The sequence below is a fragment of the Crocuta crocuta genome, unplaced genomic scaffold (genome assembly GCF_008692635.1).
Source record: "Crocuta crocuta isolate KB4526 unplaced genomic scaffold, BGI_CrCroc_1.0 scaffold59-1, whole genome shotgun sequence".
Lineage (NCBI taxonomy): Eukaryota > Metazoa > Chordata > Mammalia > Carnivora > Hyaenidae > Crocuta > Crocuta crocuta.
The window spans coordinates 1,716,063-1,731,501 of record NW_027551579.1 but is presented as its reverse complement, the minus strand read 5'-3'; the positions used below and the strand labels follow the sequence as shown (position 1 = coordinate 1,731,501).

General features: G+C 44.5%; 1 protein-coding gene across 1 annotated transcript in view; it reads right to left on the bottom strand.

The window, feature by feature from the left end:
• Nucleotides 1-15,439, bottom strand: part of MTR (5-methyltetrahydrofolate-homocysteine methyltransferase) — a 104,129-nt gene that overhangs the window by 48,996 nt on the left and 39,694 nt on the right. The window contains exons 14-15 of the mRNA XM_077751699.1: nt 11,994-12,134; nt 10,188-10,373 (exon numbers count right to left, since the gene is read on the bottom strand). Of these exons, the coding sequence (XP_077607825.1) occupies nt 10,188-10,373; nt 11,994-12,134 (327 nt within the window). The remainder of the gene's footprint in view (nt 1-10,187; nt 10,374-11,993; nt 12,135-15,439) is intronic.

The window sequence follows — 15,439 nt, the reverse complement described above, 5'->3', positions numbered from 1 at the left end:
AGGACACCCTTGGCTAGATGTGGACACCAAGCGTGTTGAAGAATCAGGTCTTGATCATATACATCCTGACCTCCAGAGAGTGAGCTCTCCAGGTCAGCACATAGATGAGGGTATTTAGGGAGCCCCCACCCTCCAGAAAAAGCATGGTCAGGGAATGACACAAAGAACTCACTCTAGGCTTTCAATAGCTTAACTACTCTGGTATTCTTCAACTGTTCCCTGTGGTTTCCAATCTCTCCCTGCTTCCTGCAGTGGTGGGGTTAGGTTTCACCTCGGCTGGGGCAGTGCCCCCAAGATTCCGCAGGACCAAGGGAAAGGGAGATACGAGTGGGCTCTGTGGCTCCACCACTCCAGGCTTTAGGGAAGGTGGCAAACTCTCTTCTTCCTTAATTGGATTTCCTCAACAACTTACTTACTCCTTCAGTTAGAGTGACAAGGTTAAGGTCAAGATGTGGGACCAAGAGAAAGTAGTCAGGAGCAGGCCACCCTGACTGCCTTTAATTTTGGACTTTGGTTCACCCTTCACCAGTGAGCCAAATAAGGGTTCTAGCTTCTGGTTCATGGCCCAGCCAAGCTTCCTAGGAGAGAGATGGCATAGGCGTCTGGGGCTACCAGCATGGCCAGTGTCTCTTACAGCCTAGTTTGGTGGGTAGGTCAATGCTCATTTCTATGAGCCACGAATGACACGTGGCCGAGTGTGGCAGGCTGAGGGGGTTATGCGCAGGCCAGCAGGGAAGCCCAGCCATGCGCCAGAAGGCAGCGTTGCAACCAGGACAAGCAGGAGGGTCCTCACAGGACGGGAATTTGTTTTTTGGACAAGAACAGAATTACCCATTCTCAGCCCTGTAAGGATACATCCTTGTCAAACTGCTCCTGTAGCACCTGGAATAGTGCCGTCACATTAACAGACACTCAACTCCTGGCCGTCGAATAAACAAATGAATCTCAGAACGAACAGAGTCCCGGTGTGCAGAACTTTGTCAGGAGCAGGCCGTATCAGGTTAGGTTCACCAGGATTTTCTCTGCCATTTCTCAGCCCAGGTGAGGAGATGAGCACGCTGGCAAGCCGCAGTCATGCGGCAGGACTCATGGATCCAGAAGAGACGTTCAGGGAAAGAACGGAATGTGAGCCTCTCTCTGTTCACAAGGGCTCTGCCCTCTGGTTGTGCACCATCACCTGGAGGACTCCTTGTTTGTTTTCTCACACCTGCACCTCCCCCTAGACTGGTTAGATCAGGACCTTGAGAAGAGACCTAAGCAACATATCTTTAGGAGCCCCTTGTGGTTCTCCTGTACAGCCAGGCTGGGGTCCTGGATCGGTGAGGCGGCACCTGCTCAGGTCAAGCTATGAGAAAAACTCAGGGATGAGTCCACACATCCTAGGGTCAAGAAGGAAGGAATAAATGCCTTGTATGGTCTGGCCATTTACTCAGTTTACTCTTGAGCTGCAGAAAGCTGGACAGCAGTCAGTAGGCAGAAGCTTTAGTTAAGAATGAGCAGGAGGCCCATCCCGCTGCTATGAAATCCAAACCAGAAGTGACAGCGACATCGGTGCCACCATCAGCAGGGCACTGACAAGTGAGAAGGAAGAAACGTGAAGAAAGGAAGTTTATAAGGAAAAACACTCTGGCTTTCCAAACCACAGAGGACGTGGGCTGCGTTCAGAAACCTTCCAAGTGGATTCTTCATGGTGGCAAATGTGTAGACATAGGCAGGTGTTAGGAAACCCAGCATCATAAGGGCAGACGTGAAGGGCGGGGGTGAGGACAGTGGAGACCCTGCCCACGGTGGAGGAGTGAGCTGGGGTCGCTGGAAATGCGAGGCCAACCTGGAGCGCCCCCCTGGTTCACTCCTCCCCTGAAGGAGGGGAGGCTGTGCCCCAGCACAGCTCACGCTCAAGGCAGAGAATGTGCATGCCAGGGACTCAGACTTCGAGGAGGAAATGGACGAGATGGGAGACAGGGAAACGAGACCCAGAGGCAATCTCGACGGTATGCCAACACCGGGGAGGAGGACAGGGTCTCAGCTGTGACCCCTGAGGACACAGCAGATGAGGAAACCAGAGACCAGATTCATTTTGTGTGGTCATCATCATGATCCAAAATGCCTGCCCGTGGCTTTTCCTCCAGAAACCACAGATGGAGGCCACATGCTGGAAAACCCTATGCTGCAAGGTCCACACTAAGGCCCAGCTGAAGCACCGCATATCCTAACAGGGGGTAGGTGACCCCACTCAAACCTCCACCTTCACAAAGAGGAAAGCCAGGCACGCGCTGGGAAGCTGGGAGCCCGAGCTGAGGAGGCACGCCTGCTGGATGCTGTGCTGTTACTCCTGGGAAGTAAGGAACGTCCAGGCATGCAGACCTTCTGTTCCTCACATCCCTGTCATGAACTCCCGCCTCCGAAGGCAACCCGGAAAAGTCTCTTTCTTGCAAAGGACTTCAGATCCGTCAACCACCTGAGAAGGAAAGGCCCAGAAACAGAAATACCCAATCACAGAAGCTTAACTGGACAGTGGTGACCGCTCCACAGCCACTGAAGAGGAGGCTCTGAAATGCGGAAACACACGTCGGATGTTAACAAAGCTCGGAGAGATCAGAGGAGCAAACGTGAGAATCATCTCCTAGGTGTGGGTCAACTACCTTCAGCAAGGTAAAAATAAAGGGAAAACTAAGAACAATTATTTCTGTTTCCTAGAACCATTTATGATACCATGGTGCATAGTTTCCTGGAAAATAAAAGACATTCATCTGAAAAATGGTATCAATTTATCTAAATTCAATAGAGAGGCTGTCGTAAAATAAAAATCTAAAAGATCATCACCTAAGAAATATTTATGAAAGGAAAAATAAGTCAATCACAACAACAAAGTAACACAAAACACCTAGGAATGTTCCTGTGATTCTCTATTTAAGAAAAACTATAAAACCTGATTAATACATGACAACTCTGAATATTGCTAAGATACCATTATTTTCTAGGTTAGGGTTAAATTTTAATCAATTTCCCAATGGGTTTTTATTTCTCCACAACTTTTTTGANCTAAGATACCATTATTTTCTAGGTTAGGGTTAAATTTTAATCAATTTCCCAATGCAATGGGTTTTTATTTCTCCACAACTTTTTTGGAAAATTATTTTCAAATCATTTAACACAGGAAAATGTGAATATAATGGATACATTTATAGGATACTGATCCTTTTTTTTAAATTTTTTTTTAATGTTTTATTTATTTCTAGGAGAGAGAGAGACAGCGTGAGCAGAGGAGGGTCAGAGAGAGAGGGAGACACAGAATTGGAAACAGGCTCCAGGCTCTGAGCTGGCTGTCAGCGTAGAGCCTGACGCGGGGCTTGAACCCACGAACCGTGAGATCATGACCTAAGCGAAAGTCGGACGCTTAACCGACTAAGCCACCCAGGCGCCCCGGATACTGATCCTTTTAAATAGTTTTCATACACACAAACAAAAGTGATATATACCCATCCTTTTAGGTATTAATTTTAAGTCTAAGAAACCTCACATTATCAAAAATAATCCTATCAAAATAACCATTTCAATTAGAAAAGGAAAATTGAACCTTGGAGTAATACAGTTATTTTCCCATAGAAATTTCAATGATAGAGGTGTTCGATATTTTGTTAGAATTAAAATAATAGGTGGTCAAAACTACTAACATCAACAAAAGACACAGAAACTCTTCCTTATTTGCCTTTTACTCCAGAAGTATCAGACCCAGAGGCCCCTCAGCCACACCCGGCCTTGACCTGGAGGTTTTCAGGGCAACATGAATCACAAACGTAAACCAAAGATGGCAGCCAGATACTGCAGCAAAAGCAGGTGTGAGTTCCCCACTCTGTTCAGTTCCAATGGTGGTTTTCCATTTAAGAGAGGGGCTTTCAGGGCACCTGGGGGCTCAGTCGGTTAAGCATCAACTCTTGATTTCAGCTCAGGTCATGATGTCATGGGGGTTTGAGCCCCACATCAGGCTCTGCGCTGATGGTGCAGAGCCTGTTTGGGATTCTGTCTCCCCCTATCTCTGCCCCTCCCTCTTTCTGCCCTCTCTGCCCCTTCTCTCTTTCTCTCTCTCAAAAACAAATGTTTAAGAGAGTGGCTTTCTCCTTAGAAGCAACCGTGTCATCCAAGCAAAGTGAATCTTGGTTCTTAACTGTTACACCCGATAGCGTGAGGAGAATTCATTGACAGAAGACATGTCTTTAGAATAACCAAAATATCTATAATGTTGGCTTCTGAGCTTTGCAAATACGTGAATTTTTTGTTTTTCTCTTTATAATTTCTTATCACAATTCTTCAGTGAACATCTAGGTCTATAATCATACAGAAAAATTATTTTTAAACAGGGAAAGCAGTATTTAAAAGAAATCTTTAGTTCTGCTATCTTATAGTAACAATTATTTTCCTTTACAGCATTTTCTTCTGATCTTTATTAAATGTAGTTTTTACGTAGTCATGTATACAGTGTCGAAATAATTTTTGGTTTTACGTTTTTTATTTACATTTTATAAGCACTGTCACCCTGGCTCCAAAATCTTCATAATTAATATTTGAATACTCTGAATAATATCCCAACAGAATGATGTAATCTAAGTTAAAAATTTCTCTCCAGTTAGGCATTTAGGTGTTTTTTTCTTCAATAAAGCCGGTGAAAAATCTTTGCGTATATAGTGTTCTTATGCTGCTGAATTCTTTTATTGGGATAATTTCCCAGAAATGAGATCATTAGCTCAAAGGGTATGAACATTTTTATATCTCTTGGCAGGTATTACAGCATCTTTCAAAAGGATCATCCCAGCTGATACTACGCTCTAGAATGAATAAGGCTTTCTGTTTACTACTGCTGTACCAGCACAGGCTTTGATCATTTTTTAAGTTTACTTTTACTGGCTTAGTACAGATAAAACATTACCTTAATACTGCTCTAATTTGCATTCTTTCATAACTAGCGGCTCAAAAAAATTCTTTCCCTACACTTGCTTTTTACTTGTAGCCACATTCAAATCTAAACTGGGAAAGATCATTTTCAGACCAGATCAAACACTATACAGTGCAAACAGACAAAGTATGGGGATTCCACAGGACCTGGAAACATGCATCAGTCTTCAAACTGGCAGACTAGAGATCCGAACTTGGCTCCAGCATGTCCTAACCATTTGACCTTGACTCACTCTAAAATAGGAAGACAGCTACCCAAGGTGGTTGCTCCTAGGACTGAGATACATGCTACTGGTTTTCAATCACAGTATACATCACTTCTAAGGCTTCAAAATTCCTAAAGCCAGATTTAAGACACAAAACAAATGAGCCAAGGACAAGAGAGGGAGAGGCAAATCAAGAAGCAGACTCTTATTAACTACAGAGAACACACTGATGGTTACCAGAAGGAAGGTGGGTGGGGAGATGGGTGAAATAGGTGATGGGGATTAAGGAGGGCATTTAATGTGAGGTGCACAGGGTGATGTACAGAATTGTTGAATCACTACATCATACACCTAAAACTAATGCAACACTGTATGTTAACTCTACTAGAATTTAAAGTTAAAAAAAATTACTAAAGCCAGGTCTCACCCCAGACCACATGAGTCAGGAACTCAAAGGGTGGAGCCCAGGGGTGTGCATGTTTTTTTAAAAGCACAGGCAGAGACCTCTTCTCCATGGAGGGTTTCTGCCTCACACCCCTGGCTAAGCACACAGCCATGCACAGCACATGACTCTGCATTCCCATTCTGAGCTGACCTTGCTGCCTACTTCACGTGGAAGACAGAAGCAGTTGCAGACTCCCCCCAGCACAACACCCAGCATGCCTCTGGATTCGCACACTTCCAACTCCGCCTTCGCTCCAGCAGTGTGAGCAAATGGCCTCCCTCTCCACCTGCACACTGCCAGCCCCGCCCACTTAAAGGTCACAGACCTAGCAAACACCCCCCTTCCCTAGTGTGTTAATTTCTCCCTCCTTCTCTACCAGATCAATCCCATCAGCTTGCAAATACATATTGTCACATCATCCGTCTTCATACACGCACACACACACACACACACACACCATTTCTTAACCTCCTACCCATCTGTGGTTTCCACAGTATTCCTTTCTTCCCCTTTAAAGCAAAACTCTTCAAAAAAGGTTGTTTACACCTGCTGCCTCCAACTCTCCTATTCTCTCTTGAAGCCACTCCAATTAAGCTTTCATCTCCTTGGAAACAGTACAGCAAGATCATCAACTACCCCAGTTCTAAATTCAGTGATAAATTCTCTGTCTCATCCCACTTGATCTAACCACAGCTCTTTAAAATAGCTCCTCATGCCCTTCTTGCTTGTTCTTTGCTTGGCTTCCCAGTGAACCCTGTCTTCTGTTTCCTCTCCTATAAAACAAGCTGCTCCTCCTCAAACTCTTCCCATGGGGTCCCCTCCTCTCCCCAGCCCCGAGCACTGCAGCTCCAAGATGCACTTGGTCCTAGGACCTCTGCTCTACAGTCATTCCTTTGGAGACACAGTCTCCCTGCTTTGAATCCCATCTATGTACAAATTACTCCCAAGTACTGTGTATCCAACATGTTTATGCTGGACAGCATGTGTGATGTGTGTTTTTATTTCTTACTCTCTCTGCGCCCTAAAAATATACATCGCTCAAGGACAAGGACTAGGTTTTATTCCCTGCTATCTTCCCAGGGCCTGGTACACACTAGGGGCTCAAAACGCATTTGCAAGAATCAAAGCCAGTATCTGCCTCCATCAACTAATAACAGATTTCTATACCCATTTTTTTTAAAGAACACTTAGATAACAGAAAAGGAGCTCCTAGAAATAAGACTCAATAGAGAGGCTGGATCATAAACACAGGTGTAGAAATCTCATACTGAGCAGAGCAAAACGCTAAAGCTGAAAAAACAGGAAAGAAAAGAAAATTAGGCAATCTTTCCAAAACATGCAATATCTGAATACCACATGTGCCAAAAGAGAAGATAAAACCATTCAAGACAACTTGCAACTGTGACCCCAAGTTTCCCAAATGAAAGAGACCACTGAGCGCCCCACATAACAGATGGATCATTGTCAAGAGATTTCAGAACACCATGGACAAAGTAGACCCAAGAAGCATCTGGAAGGTGGGAAAACAAGTACGTTTCACAAAAAAGACCAAGGGTTAGAAAAGCACCAGTGGAAACTAGAAAACCATGCTTTCAAAGCAAAGGGAAAAGAATTTCAAGCCTGGATCCTATATTCCCATCCAACTGTCGATTAAGTGTAAAACTAGAATACAGCCATTTTCAGGCATGTAAGGTTTAAAAAAAACTTACTGCCATGTTTTCTTTCTTAGGAAGCTGAAGGAGGATGCACTCCACCACAGGAGAGTTCAAACCAAGAATGAGGCAATTACAAGATCTAAAAACCTAAGCAAGGGGCGAGAGGAATCCCCAGGAGGACAGAGAGGGACACCTCACAGGGCCAGCTGTCAGCTTATGACCTTCCCAGATTGTGTCAGAACACCCAGAGAGAGATTTAAGTGATCATCTCCTCACTGTGTTTGGATACACTGGATACTGGAAATTTACACAACTAGACAGTATTCTGAAAATAAAATGTACGAGAAACAAAGCAGACGGTAAGTACTGATTTCATGGAAAGCAAACAGGGTGCAGGAGAGGAAAAGGAACTGTGCGTACAACCACATGTCTGGGCTTGTACGCTGCTTAGCGATGCGAGCACCGAAAATAGTCACAGCTAAAATTAAGCGTACTGGGAGGATGGGGGGATACAAATGAAGATGTGGAAAGTGGGGGTACAGAGGACAGTAAAAACGCCAAACCCGTCCCCACTACAGAGAGGCAATACATAATAGCTAAACCTGGGATTTGAAGATAAGGAGGGAATTGCTCTGAGTATCAGATAAAAAAGTTGACACGGTTGCTGCTAGGGGGCTGGTTTTAGGAAAACCACACAGAGGTAGTCGTTTCTGTAACCACCTACATAGACATCTTCGAGACAGGAATAATGTCAGAAGGCCCCACCACACTGACCGGCAGGGGAAGAGAGCTGGATAGCAACTTTGCAGAAGGGTGGCTTAACGGTCCGTGTCCAAAGGTTACGCACGCACACGTCGGAGAACAACTGCTCCCCCAGGGAAACAGCTGAATGAATTTGGGAATTCAAAGGCCTGTTCCTTACACCAAAAAATTAGAAACTGCAATGTCATGCAATATCAGCCTAAGGAAAACACACAATACTAGAATCTAACGCAACCATCAGAAACAGAGTTAAAACTTGTATTTACCAAGACAGGAAAGTGCCAATATTCTGCCAAGTCAGGGAAAGGTTCCAGAATGGCAGGTGTAAACTCGCTTATACAACATTTTTAATTCGTGAGAACTCCTTTCCTCTTTTCCTAAATGGCCCCATGGCTTTCTCGTTTTGTTCAGGTTTTTGGCATTTCCTCTTCAGAAGGGCTATATGAGGCCACTTTTTCTAAAACAGCCAACTCTTCCCCGGATCGCCTTACCCTGGCTTCTTTCACCCAACCATTTAGCAAAGACGCCGATGAATAACACCAGATCCAGGCTCAAATCCTAGCACCAGTCACCTGTGTGACAACAGGGACTCAAGCGCTTTGGTTTTCTCACGTAGAATTTGAAAATAGTAAGAAAATGTACCCAACACTTCTATGTTGGGGCAAAAAGCTGATTTAACGTGTGTAGTGTGCCTGCTTGGTTAAGAGCCAAGATTCAATACATGTCCAATATCAAAATCATCTCTTTTGCACTCTTCTAGATAATTTGAACTTTTCTCCTAATGAAAACATTCTTTTGGTATAGAAACAATAACACTTCAGTTAAAAAACAGTTTTACTCTAAAATTACAAAAAGCAGAGAAAGGGAAGAAAACGGACATATAATTCAATATATAATTCCACTACTTGTCAATCATATAAAATAAGAAGTCTGTATGTCCTGGTCTGAAACTGTCCCTGCCCTCCAGTTAATTGGCAATTTTTTCTCTCTGCTTACACAGACACACATCTATCCATATACATCTTGTTCTATTAAATAAAACCAGGATCACGCTGTCTTTTCCCCCCATTTTTTGATATATTGCAGACACGGTTCCACAGCTCATCCTGGTTAGCTGGTACACAATGATCTGCGTCGCACCCCTATTCACAGACTGGCAGACGATTTGCCAATTTCTGCTACCACAGCACTATGAGGAGTGTGAACGTATACCTTTACATATTGACCTATTACGAGATTCCTGGGGCCGGTGAGGGGAGTGGGGTGGAGCTGAATCATGAGGGACGGAATTCTTTTTCATTGTTTTCAAAAAATACTGAATAGACACAAAAATGGTTATAAGAGTCACGCGAGGTATAAGGCACCAGTGCTATGTAATCACTGCACACCCTTCACTCGGCTGAATGTTACATTTGAAGCTTCCCACTGCCTCCTCCCACCGTCCCCAAAGCCGTGCCAGGGACATGACAAGGGGAGCCATTTGTCAATCTTTACTTTTCTCTCTTTGATGAAAGGAATAAATATCCCATTAATGCTTCATTTTTCATTTCCTTAATCCTTACAAAGTATAGTATCTTCTAGTTTTATTGGCTATTTGCTTTTCTTTTTCCATAAACTGCTTATTCATTCCCTTTGTCTAGACTTCTTTTGGCCTGATTTGGGGATTTTATTTTCTAATTTACAGACATGCTGTGTGCTGGGGATGCTAACCCAATGCTACTACTCATGTTGCAGAGGGTAACTCGTCTTTCACCCCAGAAAGTTAAACATTTTCAGGTGGATAGCTCTGTTAATTTTCCTTCGGCTTCCCACATTTAGATGAGTATTTGCCCATATACTCTTCAGAATTTTGTTGATTCCATTTGGATTATTAACTGACGTAGGCTGTATTTTAGGATACGGTGGGAAACAGGGTTCTACTTCAGCTTCTTCCAGGTGTTCTAATAGCATTCACTGAGTAATACCTTTCTCAGCTGATAGGAAGACTTTATAGTATGTCAAATGTTCGTGCTTATAGCGACGAGTATCTGTACACATGCACGCATGTGCATCTCCGTGTGCACCTCCGTGTGCACACGTGGTATTTACAGTGTTCTGGATTCTGCTCTCTTCCACTGCCCTGTCTAGCCCATGTAAGGTGATGGAGCTCAGGCAAAAGAACTCACTCACCTGCCCTTCTTCGTCAAACGCCATGACCACCACTGCAGCTCCAAACTTCTTAATCTTTCTAGCCTTCTCCAGGAAGTCACCCTCGCCCTCCTTCAGACTGATGCTGTTGACAATGCACTTCCCTTGGCAGCATTTCAACCCGGCTTCAATCACAGCAAAATTGGAGGAGTCGATGCACAAGGGTACCTGAGATCAGAAGGGCAAGAAAAATCACAGAAAAATTACAAGTCACTACAAACTCCCACACAAGGGCTCCCAAATATTCCTTATTTCTTATTTAGGGAAACAACAAACAAGTAATAGTAGTGTGGCAGAAAGAGGATTTTTTAATGTTCTTAAAGCCCATTTTATTTATTTATTTTTTTAAATAGTTTATTGTCAAGTTGGTTTCCATAGAACAGTGCTCATCCCCACAAGTAGTCACACGTTTTTATGCTAGACTCCAGTTGTTCATAATTTGGTCTCAAATAAATTGTGGTAGTAGGTCAAAACCAGAAGAGATCAAGACAAAATTACTGGAGCAATCAGAAGAGTAAATCATGAGGTCTTCAGTTACATAGGGCCAGTCATAGCTGAGGCACTCTTGCGTTCATGATTCGCGAGTCAGACAAAGCAGAACAAAGAAACCCAGGTTGATAGTCAGCAGACTTGCCTGGGACCATGACATGAAGAGAGTCTTCTGACCTCCAGCAGAGCCCCCTTCCCGCTGCTCAGAGGATTAAGAGCCGTTCCCCCTCTGATTCTGACGGACTTGGAACAAGTCATTTAGCTGCTCTGCACCTTAAATTCTTAAAATATTTATTCCCAGAAGAGTGACGGGGCTTTTTACTGCAGAGTTTTAGGACACGAATGAAAGATGGGTCAATGTTAATTCACTACTTACCACAGACGTCTAACTTAAGCATTTGCTAAGGGTCTAATGAAAGGCAGACAACCAGGGTGCCTGGGTGGCTCAGGCGGTTAAGCATCCGAGTTCGGCTCAGGTCATGATCTCACGGCTCATGGGTTCGAGCCCTGTGTCGGGCTCTGTGCTGACAGCTAGCTCAGAGCCTAGAGCCTGTCTTCCGATTCTGTATCTCCCTCTCTCTCTGACCCTCCCCTGCTCACGCTACCTCTCTCTCTCACTCAGAAATAAATAAAACATTAAAAATTAAAAAAAAAAAGGCAGACAGCCTCATCCCTCAAAGCACTAGGAAGTTTCTTTTAAGAAGAACTTCACAAATCACTTCTCATCACAAATTCAATGGTAGAAAAATGAAGTAAGATTTTTAAAGATTTTAGAATCCATCTAAAAAATATTTTTAAAACTTGACAAAACAATGAACCTTCATCTTCTAAAGAACAAATGTAAAAGCTCACACACAATACTTCAATTTAATCTTGTTTTATCATATTGTTTACTCTGAAAGGCCCAAATGGGTCTCATCTTCCTGTAATAAGGAAGAACTGACTGAGCACCCCTGTGTTAGAAATGGAACCAATGATTTGGTATAAGCAGGTAACTGTATCCTTCAGAGACATGGGAAGCAGGTTCCCAGGCTGTCCAGACAGCAGAGGAAAATCAGTTCTTGTGAGCAATTCCGGACACCTTGGAAACAGCTGAGCTGAAGTCACAGCTCTCTCTGGCTTATAACAAAAGGCTGTCATTAAAGGAGAAACTGACAATCAGAAACTGTTGGGTGCTCATTGTAGGAAGCCAGAAAACCAGTGTATGAAAGGACAGACCCATGGGACAACTGACAAGATTAAATGAGAGACAGAGTGAGGGCACATGAACTCCCCTGGAGAATAAACATTTCGTACAACCTTGGCAATGTCAGGCTCAGAAGCAATAAAGTTGCAAAATCTGGTCATTGCGCTTGTACCATCCAGCATCCCATCATCCATGTTGATATCCAGCACCTGGGCTCCCATTTCCACCTGCAGTTTGGCAATGCTCAGAGCCTCCTGAGGAAAGAATGCCAGAGGAGGCAGCATTAGGAGAGGAGTACTCAGGAGAAGGCTGGCCAAAGTCATCCCTACCTTCCCAGTAGTCCTTCTAAATCAGACTAGACTGGCCAGCCACCCCTACCCTGGGCCCGCTCTCCTCCCATCAGTCATCACAGACAGATGACTGACCCTTCAACATCTCCTCCGTCACATCATTTCATCACCCGGAATCCACCAAGGCTCTGTTTTCTTGCCATAGAAAAGCTATACTCCCCAGCGTGGTGTCCCCAGCCCTCCATGACCTGGCCCAGTCTTCTTACCTAACTGGACTCCCCACTCCTCCCCTCCTGGTTCCCTTCACCCAGCCTCATCTTTTCCACTTCAGGGTCACAGGTCACATTGTCCCCATACTTGGAATACAATTTCCTTCCCTTCTATACTGTTTAGGACCCAGCTCAAGCCCCATCTCCTCCAAAAAAGAGTCCTCAGAGAAACCATCCGAAAACCTTCTGTTACTCTTCAATGTTTGCCAAGATATGCCAAGTACATTGCAGGCTACTGGCGAGAGTTACAAGAAAGAGGAGTTAAATAAAATTCAGCAGATTTTTATACTGGAAGGCTTCTCACATCCTGTAGTACATACACTATTACACCCTGCAAATATCCAAGAACAGGATATAATACGCAGCATTCCCCATCTACGACCATTTAAGGAATATTTTGTAGGATCAGTGCTCCAGAGAACATACTTCAGGTGGGAAACACTGCTTATTCCACAATGATCTGCCGCCTCCCAACTTCTGTAACAGCTGTGATCATTACTGCACGGTTTATGACATCATCCTGTCCTCAGGATTTCATGAGTATCAGCTTATTCCTCAAAACAGAGTGTAAGTGTTTGGGACTCTAGAAAGGTCTCACACATTTCTCCTGCTCTCCTTTGAACAATGCTGGGCAAAATATACACGTTCTATAAATGCTGACTGGTAAAACAGTTTATTTTGGGTCTTCACAGTCAAGTTCATAATGTAATAAAATTAGTAAGCATAAAATCAATAGTAGCTTCTGATGTCCTAATTTTTCCGTGGCTTAAGCCAACCACATGGAAACTGTATTAAAGCAGGAATGGGACCCTCTGGCATTGCCACGAGGAGACACCATTCGGGATGACCCACGGTTACACAGGTAAAGGATCACTATAAAATTCAAAATCAAAATCAGAGAATGTTTTCCAGTATCAGCAATGTGTTAATACCATAAAGAATAAAGAGCATACGTCCCAATTCCTATTCTCGAAGGGCTCACTCCTCGCTGGGCTGTAGGACATAGTCCCCCAAACAGCCAACAGCGCTGCCATACGTGGGGGGAGTCCGACGCAAGGCTGCCTGGGAAGCAGGGAAGGGCCAGGTCTGTGTAGACTGAAACAGAGGAAGCCGCCTGAGAGGGAGAGTCTTCAGCTGGCCTCTGGAGGACAGACTAGAGGAAGCAGAGAACAGCCGGCAACCTGGTAAGACGAGCGATCAAGAGTTGGAAAGCAGAGATGCCAATATCCAACCTTTCAATTCCAGAAGAGTCACAGAATGAGAGCGTGGAGGCCCAAGCTTCCCACCCAGACTCACTAAGATGAAGTCATGTGTACAATGTGAGCAAACTCAGCACTGGAGTTTCTTTTAGGTCAGTGATCTTCCCAGCAAACCGTAAAGCCTTGAGGAATCACTACCTCAAGGGAAACTAGAATCAAATGAGGAGTCAGGCCCACTAACTCCCTTCCAGCCTCCACTGCCTCCTTGTCCTGTGGACTCTAGGCAAAGACAGCAGAGTACGCTTGGGGTCTATCACTTACTTGATGCGAAACAAGAGGCAAGCAGTTTAACTTGCCCCAAAGGCACATGAGTAAGATGGAGATAATAATAGCATCCATGTCACAGGTCTGTGAGGATTCAGTAAGTAGTGACGTAAAGTGCTGAGCACCGTGACTGGCACACGGTAAGACCTTACTAAATGCTAAACACTATTTTTGTTTGTTTGTTTATTTTTGAGAGAGAGACAGAGAGTGCGAGTGCACAAGCGGCGGAGGGGCAGACAGAGAGGGAGACACAGAATCTGAAGCAGACTCCAGGCTTTGAGCTGTCAGCACAGAGCGCGACATAGGGCTTGAACCCACAAACTGTGAGATCATGAGCTGAGCCGAAGTCGGATGCTTAACCGACTGAGCCAACCAGGTGCCCCTAAATGCGAGACACTGTTATTACCCCCATCTGCCTGCATCTTCCTAAAATGCCCTCTGTTCTCAGTATCAAATCTGTCAAATCTAAGGGCTGAAAAGGACGCCACAGAATGACCGTAAGAATCAAAACGTAAATAGAAACATGGCCAATGGAAGAATGCCATAGAACCATGAGGGCTCATGAGGATTTTAGAGGGGAACAAACATGGGGGGGAAAAAAAGGCACGGGGGGTGGGGAGGGTAAAGCAAACCTCCTGGAATATTCGGATGACAGGATGTGAGGTTGTCTGGTGCCTGCAGTGAGAGAAATGAACGGTGGCCTAAGGAGTTTGGATTTTATCCCATCTGCAAATCCCATTACCCCGTGGCAGCTTCTGGCCTGGGGACGACTGTGCCGGAAGCACACACTGGTGGCAGCAAGCAGCAGCAGGAGCGCAGGGAAGAAGACGATGGACAGGACAGCCAGGAACCGGCTAAGAGGCTCAGCTGGAGGACTGCAAAGGATGACAAACGGGCCCTTTCGTGGTGAGAAAAACTAAGTCCGCTTTGATATTGGTTTCTGGAAGACCTATTTCCTAAAGCTTGCAAACCTCAGTGACAGCTGATGATAAAATAAATAAATCATCATTAAGACCCAGACTAAATTCATCCAATTTTAACTTCTGATTTCAATAAGAATAAAAAGAAATCTATCTAGATGCTTAGAGGAGGCTCTACTGGCCTCAGATATTGCTCACCCACAGGGTGACCGAGCCTAAAAATACTACAGCTAAACTATCACGTAAACTTTCCAAGGCAGGGGACTAGTCCTTCTTTTCTGTTTGCTTGTCTGTGTGAGTCCAGAGCCAGAAGAATCAGGAACACCACGAGTCACCTGTTTGATGTGATCATGAGGAAGTGGGTAGGAATTGTCTTGGCTTCCTCTTTCCCTAGAAGGATTCGTGAGAAGCCAAAATGAAGAGTACTCTCAAAATTTTTCAGCTTATTTCACAATTAATAGAAAAGACCGGAACCAGGGTCCCTCCCATCTCACCCCACTTCACATGCAAAGCGCAGTTCGTTTTGACAAATGTTAATAATAACGGCTTTGGTTTCC